This window comes from Cariama cristata, unplaced genomic scaffold (assembly GCF_000690535.1).
Source record: "Cariama cristata isolate BGI_N322 unplaced genomic scaffold, ASM69053v1 scaffold35795, whole genome shotgun sequence".
Classification (NCBI taxonomy): Eukaryota; Metazoa; Chordata; class Aves; order Cariamiformes; family Cariamidae; genus Cariama; species Cariama cristata.
This window is the reverse complement of record NW_009619849.1, coordinates 28,503-43,477: the sequence shown is the minus strand read 5'-3', so window position 1 is coordinate 43,477 and position 14,975 is coordinate 28,503. Positions and strand designations below refer to the sequence as shown.

At 44.4% G+C, this 14,975-nt stretch overlaps 1 protein-coding gene across 1 annotated transcript in view; it reads left to right on the top strand.

Moving 5' to 3' along the window:
• Positions 1 to 1,822: 1,822 nt before the first annotated feature.
• The window catches only part of LOC104162634 (UPF0668 protein C10orf76 homolog), a gene marked incomplete at its 5' end in the record, with an annotated part of 31,892 nt that continues 18,739 nt past the window's right edge, over positions 1,823 to 14,975 (top strand). The window contains one exon of the mRNA XM_009701407.1: positions 1,823 to 1,935. Coding sequence (XP_009699709.1) covers positions 1,823 to 1,935 — 113 coding nt within the window. The remainder of the gene's footprint in view (positions 1,936 to 14,975) is intronic.

The following is a 14,975-nucleotide window of genomic DNA, read 5'->3' as shown; positions in this document are numbered from 1 at the left end:
TGGTAAATGTTGGAACCATGTGAGTGCACTGAACTCCTCTGAGCTGCCAAACCTTCTGTCAAGCCAGAAGTTAAGTTGTTGTAAGTCTGTGTTCCCTTTTCTTTCAATAGCTTGTAGTGTGTCCTGTAGGAGTGTAAATAAGACTCCAGCCAGGCATGAAACATGCAACTTGAAAGCCACAATGTTCGAGAGGCTGGGTAATGGAGAGTGTGATTGTGACTCACAGGAGCTGCTTCTCTGGTGGGATTGAAATGGGAAGAATCTGGGCATGTCTCTACCTACCTGCTCCCCCCCTCTGGAGGGAGGAGGGATATGGGAAGCCTGGCAGCGACCCTGCTGAATTCGTTTTACTGATGTAACTGTCAAGGCTGGGGAGACTGCAGAAGCCCCCCTGTGCTAAGGACGTGCTGATGCTGTAGGAGCAGCTGCTGAAGTGATTGCCCCTGCGCATGGACTGCATCTGGTGTGTTGATGAGGTGTGTGCCTGGGAATGTTGCAGTGAATCTGCAGATTCTGTTACGTTTTTGGGGTTTTTTTACTCTTCTCCCACTCCCCATCCCTTCTACCGTGTTTTTTTTTATCTATGTATTTAAAGAAGTAAGGATGCTTCCAGGCGGGTTTTCTTTCCAGTAGCTCTGATTGGCACTACTGAATATCACTTATTCCTGGACTCAGGCACCAGCTCTTAGCTGTGATGAGGTCTAGAGAAAGCAGCTGAAAGCCCTTCTGCAGGGAAAAGTGTGGGGAGGAGGAAACCCATTAGAGTGCAACAGAGGGAGCTGGAGTGAATTTTCATGCTGATGAATATGAGAGTGAAAGCCCTGACTGCTGCTGCGGTGTAATTTGGCCAAGCAAGTGTTCTCCAGGCACAGTCAGCGCACATCTGTGCCGAGCACTGACGTGGGCTGTTCCCATCATGAGCGATTACCTCAGCAGTGGGTCTCATGAGTAGTATCCCGACTAGACCAGTTGCAAACTGTAGCCCGGGGAGACTTTCCTGTCTTGCTCTTTGTCTTCTCAGCTGCACCTGCCAAGCAGAGGAAAGGCTGAGGAAATACTCCAGCTGCAGTTTGATTTCCACACCCCCACCCCCCCCAATTATTATTTTACTTTCAATTTTAGATTTCTCACACCTGCCTCTAGATCCACCTAGAAGGGAAGGGGGGGAGTATGTCAGTGCAGGCGGTGACAGAAATGAGGCAGAGAAGTAGGAGTGATCAGTTTTTCTGCTGCTGTGTTTGGGACATTGACCTAGGTTATCTCTAATGATCTAAATTGGGGCTGAGGACTAAGGTCATTATGGAAAGAAGACAAAGTAGTGGCTGCAGTGATGGATGATTACAAGTAAGAGCCAGCTACAATGTTTTAAACAGAGTGGAGATCCAAAGCAATAAACCATCACCTTCAACACATCAGGCAACAAAGCTCCATAGAGCAAAATGTTGGACGATACCAATTTTGGAAGGGATGAGGAGATGCAGCTCCTGAGCAGGATGGGGCAGCGATGGCCAGGTTTGCCATGTTCTCTGCTGGAACACTGAGCAATTTACAGCCTGTTCCCGGCAAGGCAGCAATTGCCTCTGCCAGAGCATCGAGCACAACCCTGTTATCTGCTGGGACAAATGCACCCACACATAGGGCAGTGCCTGTGCTTGCAATTTCCAGTGAGGCTGTGCCTGAATCTGCATTGACCTCTCAGCAGGGAGCGTGCCTTCAGCGGAGCAAGCGATACAGCGTGGTGAGGGAGGAACTACTCCTTGCAGGACTGTGGCTCCATGTGCGCTGACTCAGGCTGGTAGAGAATTTCTGCTGCATCCCTAAGCTGTCCCTCTGAAAATTTCCCTCCTTTGTTTCAGAGCCATCATCAATCACTTCAACCCGAAGATAGAGTCTTATGCTGCGGTGAATCACATATCACAGCTCTCCGAGGATCAGGTAAGCCAGGTGTGCGATGACCTTTTTTCATGTTGACCTCTGGAATATTGGTGTTTAGGAGTACCTTGTACTCACTGGGACTGATGATGTGGCAGCAGTACGAGGGGTGAAGGCGGGACTCTCGTGTTCCTTGTTCAGATGTGGGCGAGAGGAAGAAAAACAAGGCTTGCTTTAGCCAATTTTACCATCACATGCAGGCATCTTAGTCCAGCAAATACAGAAAGGTGGGTATGAACGATGAAAGCATGCAGCATTGTCAGCAAGTGTGGTTGGAGACTGTGAGGATGCTGGCGTTTAGAATGGGGCAGGAAGTTTTTGGCAGCAAATTTAATTATTGTGGAACTGTTGGGCGTAGCTTGATTTTTCTGTGATATCGGGGAATTAGAACTTAGGCAACAGTTGGTAGAAATTTTTTTAGGATAATTGAATTCAGTTGTTTTAGAACTTGAAAAGAGAAGGTTTTTAATAAGGAGGTTGATAGGGTTAGGTTTCCCTTCCTTAGTTTGGCCTGGTTTGCTCTCTTGGTGTCCTGCTTGTATTGCAAAAATGTATAAATGTGGCTTTTTGAAAATAGGCTACTGTGTATGGTCTTGGGAAGGGAAGAGATGGCCTATTTCCCAAAATAAAATATCGGCATTATATGTTAATCATTCTTGGAGAGATAAATGACTCTGCAGGAGCCAGTGGTCAACAAAATACAGAGCTGCCATGCGAGATGGCGACACCATCCCAGATGCAGCTGTGTCAACCTCTGGAGAAGAAATTGCATATGCAATCTAGGACAGACCTTATTTGAGTCACCTTGGATTGCTCCTTCCACTGGATGGGATCCTATGCTTGTGCCTGTTAGAAGGTCCTGACTATCTTGCTCTGCAGTTAATTTCTTTTTCTGTCCATTATATTTTTACTTGTTATTTGATGATACCCTTCCATGCTTTCCACTAACATTTTCATTTATTATCCTACTTGATTGGTGATATGTAACACCCCAAAGTCTCAGGTTGAATGCTTGTACTGGTGCAATGGGGAAAAAAATGTGGACCCTACTGCTTTTTATTCTCTTCCTGATATAGCTGGGTAGAAGAACACTGGTTTTAATTTACTCATTTTTTCTATATTGTTCTGCCTCTGAGAGTCACTTCACAAAGCATAGCTGTGGGTGCAGGTTCATGTTATCAATCCTCATTCATTGATGATACACTGATTGCATCAACCCAGGCCCCTAAAAAAGAAAAGCCTTTGATAGCCCAATTTAAAACTGGGGGCTTGGATAAAGGGGAATTTTGCATAGACTTTGGGTTAGTCGGAGAAAGGAAATGAGCTTTTCACTGTCAGCTCTGTGTAGTATTCATCGCCCAGCAGTTCAGAGAGGTCAGGTTAAACCCTTTCTTCCTTGTGTGTTATTCTTTAAATAAAATCTCCAGCAGCAGGCAGATAATGAAATCAGTGCTGATGCATGGAACATTTTGAGGAAGATGATTAGGAAGCTGAGAGACAGTTAGATTTCTCTTTTTTCTTTTTTTCCTTCATGCTTTCTCTCAACATAAGGAGAACATCAAACAAAGCAAAGCAATAATAGGCCCTGGTGAACTGCAGAGAAATAACGGAGATGTCACTGTGGTGAGGGACTATGTGGTCTCAGTGTGGGTGTTTAGTCAGTGCTCTGCAATTTATTGCACAAGGTGGAGAGGGATGGAGGCTTCTTGCCTCCGCTTTCAGTTAGCCAGTGAGATCAGGTCTGTCTTTGGACTGTGGTTTCCCCTCCATCAGTAGCCGTCCCACCTCGTAAGTGCCTGAGAGGTAATGGTAGATGGCCCAGATCAAGGCCAGGGTCTGGCTTTTGTGGGGTAACAGAATTTGTGGTTTTCATTCTGTGTCAGTTGTTCAGCATGAGGTGAGGGGTCAAGCTTGCCTTTTGGCTGCTGCAGTCTCTCTTATTTTTTTCCTTCCAGCTGTACCCTTTGTTTTTACATGTGTGTTCACTTAATTCCCCTTCTCTCCATAAATATTTTCTACACAAAATCCACCCTCCTTTATAGCCCTGTTTTCTTAAGTGTACCACACTGAAATATTTAATGCTGACATTTAACTTGTGTATCCACACACAGATACTACATTTGGGACTGGTCGTTCTCTCATTTGAGTTAATTCAGTAGTTTCAGGAGACTGGTATTTCTTTACTCGCAACATTTGTTTTTACAATTTTGAGGATTAAACTTCTCTTTTAATGAAGATTTCCTTCCCAGATACTAGCCTTTGGCCAGAATCTCATGTGGCTGCTAATACTTCTCTGTGGTATCTGTGAATCTCCTATTAATTAGGCAGGCGCAGCTTTGACATAGCTCTGTCTGAAGGGGAATTTCTAGCTGCTCTGGGTTGCTTCCAATTCACTTGAACCTTATCAGGTTGCAGACTCTTACTTGAGCCTGTGTCAAACTTACTATGCTGTCCTCTGACTGTTCTGGCACCCTGTTCATGTGTTAGATGAATTTTTCTAAATTTTAAAAAAATAGCTAAGTAATCAGCTGAAAGAGATTTTGCTGTATCTTTTTCTTTTCCTAATCCTATTGAAGGCTTTATTACCTTGTTAATCACTAATGTCCATTTATTACCATTCTCAGTTTGTCATTTCAGTGCTTTGTCTCTTTTTATTTATAGGCATTAATGTTAACATTATTACATGCTGAGGGGATTTGTAGGCACTTGAAAATGATGGACATGGGATTCTTTTAAGGATAGACTGTTAATACCACTGCTCATCTTCAGCCCTAAAGATCTCCAGGAACCATAGTTTGAATATACAGATCTGTGCTCTAGGCAGGTATATTTGCAAGACTTCATGGTACTGCTTTGCTGACTCTTGTGGGGTTTATACAGTGTCCAGATCAGAAATACTGGGAAGAGACCTTTTACTTTCCATATTCTCTTGAGCAAAGAGTGGGAGATTCTGAGGGGCAAGCAAATGCCAGGGATTTGACAACGAGCCACCTCAGTCTGTCAACATCATGTGATCCTTGCCGGTGCCATTCTACAAAGAGTCTACTTGCCAAAGCAAATTTATAATCCTTCCTAGTCGTTAGCTATTTTGACCTTGCTGTAGTTCCTCACCATGAAATGGGAAATGTCTTAGCCAGTTATTGGCATCTTCCCTCACTTGCTAACTTGTGAAACCTGACTTGTGTTAATTTGTGTGTTTGTAGTATTCTCCCTCTCAACATGTTTGGTTCCTGCCTGTGTGTCCTTTAAGGAATTGAAAGATGTTACGCAGTCAAAAAGATAGGGTTGGCTGTTAACTGCCAACGTAGTTTTAGCTCTTCCATGCAAGTGATTATCCCATGACTTCAAAGATGCTTCGGTCCCTTCTCAAGTCAAAGGGCAAAATAGCCTTCTGTGAAATTAATTCATAGGCTTATCTGTACTCTCCAGATGACTGGACTGCCTTGTACTTAATACATTGGAAGCAGTAGACTTTCTCTGTGCCATATCTGATCTGAGAAGCTCCCAACATGTTTTCTAGCAGAAGCAGTTGCAGAGAACAGGGTCAAGGCAGTGAGAAAACAGCAGCAGAAGAGTTGCTCTGGAAGGTCAAACACAGACAAACAGAAAGACTGAAAACACAGGGCACGAATGATCTGGATGGGGTCTCACATCTGCCTTTTCTGGATGTGAAAGAGCAGCTGTTTTTAAGAAGGGAGCTCTCTGCCTGATGGTGATGTAGCACAATTATTCTAGAGAGGCTGTAGTGAGAGGAACCCAGTACTTTTGGTGAAATCTTAATGTCTTGTGGTGCCTTGTGTGCCAAGCAAGTCTGGTGCCAGTTAGCAAAATTGTTCACTAAGGTCTCATTTTCTCTTTGGCACTTGTTCTCCCTATGATTTCCTCCCTAAGGGTCTTAAAATTGAGATGGTAGACGTGTAGGAGTGGTGATGCTTGCTAGTAAGGAACATCTATGTGCTTTTTCTGATAGAAGCCCCTCTTTCTTCCCAGCCACAGTGGGGATGCTAGGTACCTCTGGTTTGGAGGTGGCATAAAGTTCTGTGTGAAAAACTGTTGTCTGTGAACACTTGTACTGTGTGTATTAATCTGGTAACTGGAGATGAAAAATGCTGGGAGCCAGAACGGATTGTGATGGAAAAACAGAACAACTGTATCACTGTTGAAATTGTGACAAATGAGTGTAATACTTGGGTTGCTCCACATTGCAATACCTTTGTAACTCAGGTAGCTGCAATCCGCTTTGATCAGGCAATCTCACAAAGTCGTTTCCCTTTCCTTGAGATCATACCTCAAATGTTGAATGCTCCTCGCTACCCCTCCAGCCCACGTGGCCTTTTGTTACCTGGTGGAGTTTCGAGGGACTACCCCGAAGTGCAGCTTAGGGAGGCTCCATCAGTGACTTGCACAGAAGGTCACAAAAGGATGCAGTTGGTTTTAGATGCCCTAAAGTATTCCAGTTCTGAGCCATGGATGGCACGGTTTATTCAACTTGTTCTGGCTTCCATAACTAGCAGCAAAACCACTGGCAGATACCAAATGCTTTGTTGTTTTTTAGCACTGCTGGCAGTGGTGTTAAGAGTTAAAAGCCTGTTGGCATGCGTGCATTTGATATTTTTAAAATGCCAAGTACTGTCAGTGCTAGGTACTACTACAATAAATTCTCTTAATCTCTTACATTGATACAACGTGTTGTGAGGGCTCCAGAAATACTTTAAAATGGCTTTGGGATAATGTGACTTCACTTCTGAAATGCGGTGAACTTTGGGGTAGAAAGCATCAAGCTTGCTAGTGCTGCGTTGCACACAGTAGTAGAAATGTGAAACTGCAGATAACGGGTCACCGAGGCAAAGCCCTAATTTAAAGTCATCACTGCTTTGCAAATGAAGCAGTGATGTTGGGTTTCATGGTCTCATTAGAGGCACCTACTCATGATTAATGGCTTGAAACAGATTTTATTGTTTAAATAAAAAGAGCTAAGCTGTACCAGGTGAAATTGGAATCTCAAGTTTAAAAGAATCTGTATAAGAAGTCTTCTGGAGTTGGCAAATTGCTGGTTTACCTAGCTGATGGGAGGTTCTCTGGTTTAGATATATTTTTGTTTTGATTTGGGGTTTTTTTTTGCTTACCAGAGAAGTATCCCTGCAATTTATTAATACCTCAGACTGCTTTATGCAGTGTGCCAGGCTGGATGGGTCTGAAGAGGCTTCAAGGACTGATCAGCTTTGCTGCAAGGAGATTTGAAGCTGGAGGTGAGCTCTGGAGCAGTGACTTTGTGCTGTGTAGTGCCTTTTATTAACATGCAGAGTACAATAAACTGTGCGTCATTGGAGGAGGGGGGACAACGTGTCGTAGGCTGTTAGAGGCACAAAAGAAGGGCTTTGTTTTTAAAAACACCTACTGCTGTAATCCTATTCCTAATTCAGTCTCAGAAATCCCTATGAGACATGGGAGAAACCCTTCAATTCTCTTCTTTCAGGCTGGACACAGAGGTGCCCCGGCATCCTGCCCATTATGGCTAGTAGCAGTTAGCGGCTCTCTGCCTCTCTGGGCAGCGTGACCCCGGATCACCTTGACTGCTCCCGGAGCAGAGGAGTCTTTCCACCCTTTATGCACTGCAAATGCTAAGGAATGACTTGCTTCCTACCACTTCTGTGAGCTGTCCTCTTGGGCAGATTAGGGACTGCCTTAGCATACAAACTGGTTACAAATAAAGTCCATTAAACTTCAAAGCAAGGCTCGCCTTCAGTTCTCACAGCTGTTTTCATATCCTTGCCTGGCTGTTGCTAGTACCACAGGGCTGATAAGGGCCAGAAGACTGCTGTAGTGCAGGTGACCACTGAATGCTGGGGACTTGGTTTGGAGGAGCTGCCTTCCAAAGCTGCTGCTCGCTGCTGGCTGCAACTGGGTAAAGTCTTCTGGAGCTAGATAAGTTTCTGTGCTGGAGCTGCAGAGGAAACACTCAGGGATGTGAGTTATGAGCCCAACCTGATTCACAGCTGGGAGTGTGCTGACCAAGAACCATAGGTTTTACTTTGTAATAAGCTCCGAGACCATACTGTGGAGGCAAAAAGTGATGTTGCTGTATTTCCAGTGCTTGTCCTTGCCCCTAGTGTGTTTCACAAAACACTTCTCAGATGCGTGGCAGATTTGTTTTATATGTGGTACTTAACTAAACCTGGAAAAGGGGCTGTGGGTAGCTAGAGGAAAGGGCTGCAGGCTGGGGTCTGAACTCCTTCCTAGCTGTTGCTGTGCTACCTTGAGCAAACCTTGAGCCCTGTGTCCTCCCGAGTGAGAGGGCAGCCGGTGTGGAGCCCTTGGGGGGCCAGGCAGCCTTGAAGTGCTGAGTGATCTGCTGGGGAAGGCTGCTGGGGAAGCACAAAGCAGTGTTACAGATTCCTGTCACTGCTAAGCGCCTGTGTAGGGCAGGGAAAGCTCCACAGAGGATTGCAACAGAATGATCAAAACAGTCTGCATTTTATAAAGATTAAATTACAACTTTGCACATCTACGATTAAAGGAGGAGCTGTCAATGGCTGGCTTGTGCGAACGCACAATTCAATTTGCATTTTGTAAAACTTCAGATTGAGAAGGTTTTTTTAATCCCTTGTGAAACAGGAACAATAGACGCTGGCTGTTGCCAGGTGCATAATGCGTATAGATACCGTGCAAACTTCTTTCATCGTCCTCTGTAAAGCTGGATTTATAGCACTATACTTTGTTGCTTGAGTCCTGAGCTCTACCCTAAGCTCCCTTACACTCCGTCACCTCTCTGCTTGGGAGTCCTAAAAGCAGACAGGCTGTAGCCTGCTGTGCCAGTTACAGACAACCATGTAGCTGTGAGTAACCATTCCTGGAGTCAAATTCTCTTGCAAACGGGGACAGGCTTTGCAGTGACTGCCAGCCACGCTTGTTCTGGGGCTTCTTTAGGGTAAAACTCCTGCTTTCAGAGACTGCTACTCTTCCTTCTCTCTGGTAGTAACCTACTGTAACACATGATGTGTTTTCTGCCTTCCTCCTCTGGATCCTCTAGCTGGAGCTGCAGCTGTTTCCCAAAAGTGGCAAATTGGGTCATCGCTCTGATTTCAAAGTGGGAAGCAAATTGAGCTTTGCAGTCTCCACGCCTCCCAGAGCAGGAGAGTAAATGCTGCCGAGCCAAAAGGTGCCGCACCTGAACAGAGCTCCACTCAGCTGGAGGATTGTTTTTTTTGACTCCCTAACACTTGGCATTTGGATGTTAAGACAGTAAGTTCAAATTTCTTGCCTGCCATAGGAAGCTCAAAGGCAAACCTTTTAATAGAGGAGAAGGTGACATCTCTGATGTGTGTCACTCTTCCTGTCTTCATGGGAGATCTGAGGCAGGCAGTGGGATTGCTCAGGGAGCTAAGATGTGTCATTCAAAGGCAGCAAGCTGCGGGGATGGATGCCCAGAGAGATGGAACTGGGGAAGGTGGTTCTGTATCAGCCAAGCGCCAGGGGCTATAGATCAACTCCACTGCCTTAGTCAGAGGGCCCTTGGATTCCCGTATGGCTCAGTTAAGGCACAAATAAGCTCCTGGGGAGCTGAGTATTGGTAGCAGCACATACTGTTTCAGCAGCAGCATCTGCCTCATAGCTGGCCTGAGTGTAGGCCTGGAGAAGGGTATTAAGTCATAGCCCTGTGTTTGCTCTCACCTGAGCACCTGTTTGTAGGAGTTCCTCTTGCACTTTCTGCAAGCCATGGGTTTATGTTCTCTATCAATAACTTCTTCACAGCAAGAATTGCTAACAGGGGAAGTACATTACAGCCTCCCAGAGAAGAAGGTGCTGAATTGGCCTGGACCATTGTCTGAAAGTGCCTAGAATTTCTGAAATAAGCTGATGTGACCCAGCAACCATCAGTTGCATCAATGTTAACTGGTGTGTCATCGTTGCGTCAACGTTAGCTTAAACTAGGAAGCATTTCTCTTCCGTGAAAACACAGGGTAGTTAGGATGACCTCTGGCAGTAGGAGAATTAAGTATGGAAAATCTACTGATACATACTTAACGTTTGGAGACGAGAGTAGTTTCTTGCGGACTGACGTCTAATAACATTGTTTCCAGTAGCCCCTGCCATATGCCTTGGCCTCCTAGTTGGAAACTTTGCCACTAAGTCTTACTGTATGCAGAACGCCACTAACGAAATATTGTGCTTAAGGCTTATTTGTGCACAAAACTCATCTTAGTTTTCCAAGTATATTTTCCTCAGCAGTTGTAATTCAGCAGACGGCATTTGGTTTTGAGTTGGATGTAAAAACACACACAGAACGCTGTTGAAATCTTACTCTTGGACTTCCTGGCTTCTCAGGAAATGCTGGGTTGGGGTCCTATGTAGAAGCCATAGAGGTAGAGAAGTTCTTGTGAGTGCTTCTCCTACTTGCATTGGTGTGGGCGAGCTCCTATCCCACTAATGGACTGATTGCATCTCTGAGACAATGAAATGTCTCAGTGAAATGTGATGACAGAGGAGGACACCGTATCTTTCTGGCAATGAGATTTAGCATCGAGGAGCTGGCATGACGTGGCTAGCTAACCGTTCTTGGGGTGCTTTGGCTTTGGGAAGGTCTGTGCTATCTTTTGCAGACCAAACTGAGCTACCCTGGAGCCCCGTGGGCATGTTTAACACAGTAGAATGCTGGAAATAATAGTATCATGGTGATATTGTGAGAATTTGTTCTCTGTGTGATGTGATGGTATTTGCAAGGGTTTTGTCCCTTTCATTTCTTAAAAAAGGTAGCTGTGAGCTACCGTATAGACTTTTTAAGGCTATGTTTTGTTTGCAAGAAGTACTTTTTTTGTTGAACAACTTGAAACACTAGGGCAGGAGCAATCTTCCAGCTGATGGAGACAGAAGTGGGGATTTGTGAGGGAGACAAGGTAGTCAGGCTGGACTTAGACTTCCTGACTTTTATTTTTTGCATCCAGGCTGCTTTGCTGGGAATTTTCTACCCTGTTGTTAATGCTCCTGAAAAGCAACAATTTGATGGAAGCATCTCACTACAGGCTCTTAGTTCTCATCTCAGCTATAAAGATGTGCTTTTCTATTTTAAGTGATGGACCTATTTAATTACAGTACCACCTACAAGTCGCTTTGTAGGCATAGAAAGGAAACTTAAGTCTGTTGCTGGGCTAAACTCCCTTTCTCAGAAGAATAAAAAGAAAGCTACTGTAATGCCTCATCTCAGCCTTCTTTGCAGATACCTGAGCATGACATGCTTTTTGCAGGGGAGAATATTAACATGATCTGAACTTAATTTCTCTGGCTGATGACAGTTTCCCATATCATCCAGTTCTTGCTGAGCTTTCCACCTTCAGTGGTGCCCAGAGGGATAGTATTCCAGGACTGCTTGAGTCCTAAAGTGCGTCTGTCACCATTTATTATGTTGATGTTTCGGAACTAGGACTCAGTGATGCTGAGGCTGGGCAGTTAATGTTGTACCAAACGTTTTGGCATAAAGAAGCTGGTTGTTGACGACTCCTGTCCCAATTGCTCATCAGGAAGTCAGTTAAGCCAAACCAGAAACTTGTGGTATTGTCAGCTACGTTGTTAGCTTGAGGCGTAGCCTGGTCCTTCATCCTCCCCCAGAAACCCTTCACTTGAGTGAAGCATAGTTTGAAGATGGAGGTAACTGTTCTATTGGGAGACCTGGATGGAAGCTGCCATGCTTTTCGTACATGAAATCATAACTCAGTGTGACCTCAACTTATGTATGTCAGGGAGAGCTTTTTCTGTGATGAGTTTGGAAAACATCAGGTTAAGGTGCTTGAAGAAAAATGTCCAGTTGGTTTGGTCCTGATCTTTGTTTTAAAAAAGAATGATGCAAAAATCTCAGAAGTCAGATCTGGGGAGTAGGAGGATTTTATTTTGACAGCATTCCCCTTTTTAAAAGGGGGAAAAAGATTCACTTGCCCATACTCACACAAAACCCCTTACTTTCCAGTGCTTAACAGGGTTGTGATTTAAAAGGTGAATCCAGTTGCTGGACTGTTAACCCTGTCTCTAGTAATAATACATAGTCTTACCCAGATGCTCACAGACTGCTGCAGATTCTTCTGCCCTGCCTCTTGTTACTAAGTAAAAAACAAATGCTGCAGAAATATCTACAAAATATTTAGGATCACACCTCTCCTCTGTCACTTACCCTGGGAAAAGGCGATCAGGTCGTTCCGATGCTGGGTCTCCCTCCGTGACCAAGGTTTTAATGCCTGCTAGGGTAATAGCGAGTGGCATTTCAGATTGCAGGCTTCTGTACAGCTCCTACTGTATGTTCCCTTCTCTCTGGGTATTGAATTGTTCTGGCAAAACATTGGACTTGAGTTTTTCCCTGTCCTTGTTTCTGCTATGGGGGACTGTGTGCCATCATGCTGCTGACAGCATACATATTTGAGAGGATTCCTTTACATGTGCCTTTTCTGGCATTTTACGATCCTGTCTCTTTCAACATGTGATAGCAGAATATAAAGTAGGTCATTTTATTTCCTTTCTGCTTTTCTCAGTTCTGCAGCTCTTGTGATCTTTGAATTCTTTCTGAATAACAGAGGGTTTTGGAGACTCGTGACTGTCAGGCTCCTAAAGCCTCAGTAGTCATCTTGGGATTGGGCCTTAACAGGGCACTAGGGACATCTTTCTTCATAGCCTTTATGTGCCTTGGATACTCTACTAATTAGGGCCCTTGACATGTTTTAGAGAGATGAGAACGAAGAACGATGACATCTTTCCTAATGTACAACCATGACTTGCTGCTACGATGCATCCTGTGGCTGCTGCCAGCCCTGCCCTCCCGTTCTCTCTGAGTTGATTGTAGCTGGCAGCTGTTGTCTAGAAGCAGTAAACCGAGTGAGCAGCTCTACTCATTACCATTTATAAAAATGCACCAAACAAAAGCTCTAGGCACAGTCACAAGTCAGTCCTTAAAAAGGCATATGGAAGAAATTTAGTCTTTCCTGAGTCAGGCCAGTTCAGCCTACTGTAGGTTTACAACAAACCCAAAAACTTGAAAGTACCCTAATTTTTCAACCTGTAGACTTGCCTTTGGGTTTGATTCATACAGCCCAAGGTGGCAGAAGCACTGGGGTTGAATTATAGCACCATTTCACTGAAACTCCCCCTTGTGAATGATTCTCAAAACTGTAAGGTCAGAGTCTCTGCAGAGATGAGACCTCCTTCAACTTCTGTCACTTGGTTTCTCAGCAGGCTAAGTGTGGTACCAAATTATTCTGTGTTAACCCGGGGTGAGAATGAACCCGTATGGTTTATCCCACCTTAAAGGTATGTTACTATGTGGTCAAGTGCATGCAAACCCCAGATTTTGTAGAACTTCTCTAAAATGTGAGACCGAGTTGGAGATGCAGAGAGACCTGGTCCAAAGCTTCCACCCAAGCTGCCTTCTAGTGGTGTTGAATTCCTGAGGGAACTGCTCAGCTGAAATGCCTGGTTAGTTAGGAAAAGTCAAGTAGAAGTTGGACTTGTGTGTATTAGTATAAGGTGCAGTTTCTTGAGAAATTTGCTAAGCAAGCATGAAATCCTCTTTAAATATAGTCAAAAATTCAGATGTGAGAATAGTATCAAGAGAGCAATGCAGCAGCATTTTGGGAAGAGCAGAGTTTAAGATTCCCAATAAAACAAAAATAGTTGTGCAAATAAAACTACCAGCTGATGCAGTACAAATTAGTGGTTTTAAAACCTGGAGAAAAAGCAGCTGAGTTATTAATCCCTGAACTGAAGCCCTTAAGTCCTTCTAATGAGTGACTTCTGCTTGTCATCTAATCCCTTTGAATCATGGAAAATGTAGACCCAGGGTTGTTCTCTGCTGTGTAGTAAGAGGAAATTTAACCAATGAGCTAAATAAACAAATTGATTAATTGGCAACAATAAGGAGCTGTGTATGCACTGTGTCTAATTGCTTTTTTATATTGTCTTCCTCTGACTTTTTGGAAGACACAGGTTTGTGGGCTGCACATGCAAAAATATGCTAAAAAACCCCCACATCACCAAAGCTTTGAACCTTCAGCTTCAAAGATCGTTGTGTGGATCACCTTATATTGCTTTGGACAGTCTCTAATAGGGACCTTGCTCAGCCAACCTGAATTTATGCCGTAGAAATTCAAGCTGAAATTGAACACACCTCAGAATCACGGAGTAAATCAAATCTCATTTCCTTGCTTGCAGAGAACGTGGGCTGTGTGGGCTTTCTTCCTCCTCCTCCTTCTCAGTAATTTTTATTCTACCAGGTCAGAGCTACCTTTTCCTTACGAGAAACACTGAGTGAGTGGCTTCCCTGAGCCTTATTCAAAAACCCATCAGAGTTAATAGCTTTGAAAACGTTTGATGTCCAGGAGGCACTTGGGAGCACTAAATCCTCACACAGGGATTTTTTAGGCTGTAGAACAATGGTGTCCTCCAAGCACTGCAGAAATTAATGTGGAGATGGCATTTCCATTACAGATCTTGTAGGTACTTATCTGGGAATATGGCAAGAGAATTTTAGAAGGAAAGAGGAAGCCTTGGTGATCAACTCCTATCCCCAAGAGAGTGGCATCATCTTTGCCTAAGTCTTCAGTAGTGCTGTATGTTCAAGTACATCCCACCTCTATAGCCAGCAGGTTCTGTTTAGAGCTGTGACAGCAAAGAGTGCATGTTTTTGATTCAGAGGGCAGGCATTGTGGACACGCAGTTCTCCAGCTTGCTGCTCTGCGTACCGATTAGCTCAGCTTGAGGATTCAACCGCTGAAGGTGCTTTGGAAAAGAAGCATAAGTTTTGTTCTTCTCATCCTTTGGAGAGACTGGGTCCAGTGCCAGCACAAGTCACCTTTTCCTTGAATGTCAATGGTGGGCATACAGCCAACAGAATAATCTTACCTGGCTCATTAGCAATAAACCTTCACTTTGTGTCATGTCCTTCCTGCCCATCCAGCATGAGAACCTCTGTGGAGATAACACTGTCACTCTGTTAGAGGTAAGATGCCTTTTTTCAGTCTCTTCTCAGCCATATATTCTGAAGGGACTTGTCTCCTGTGGTGTTTTGG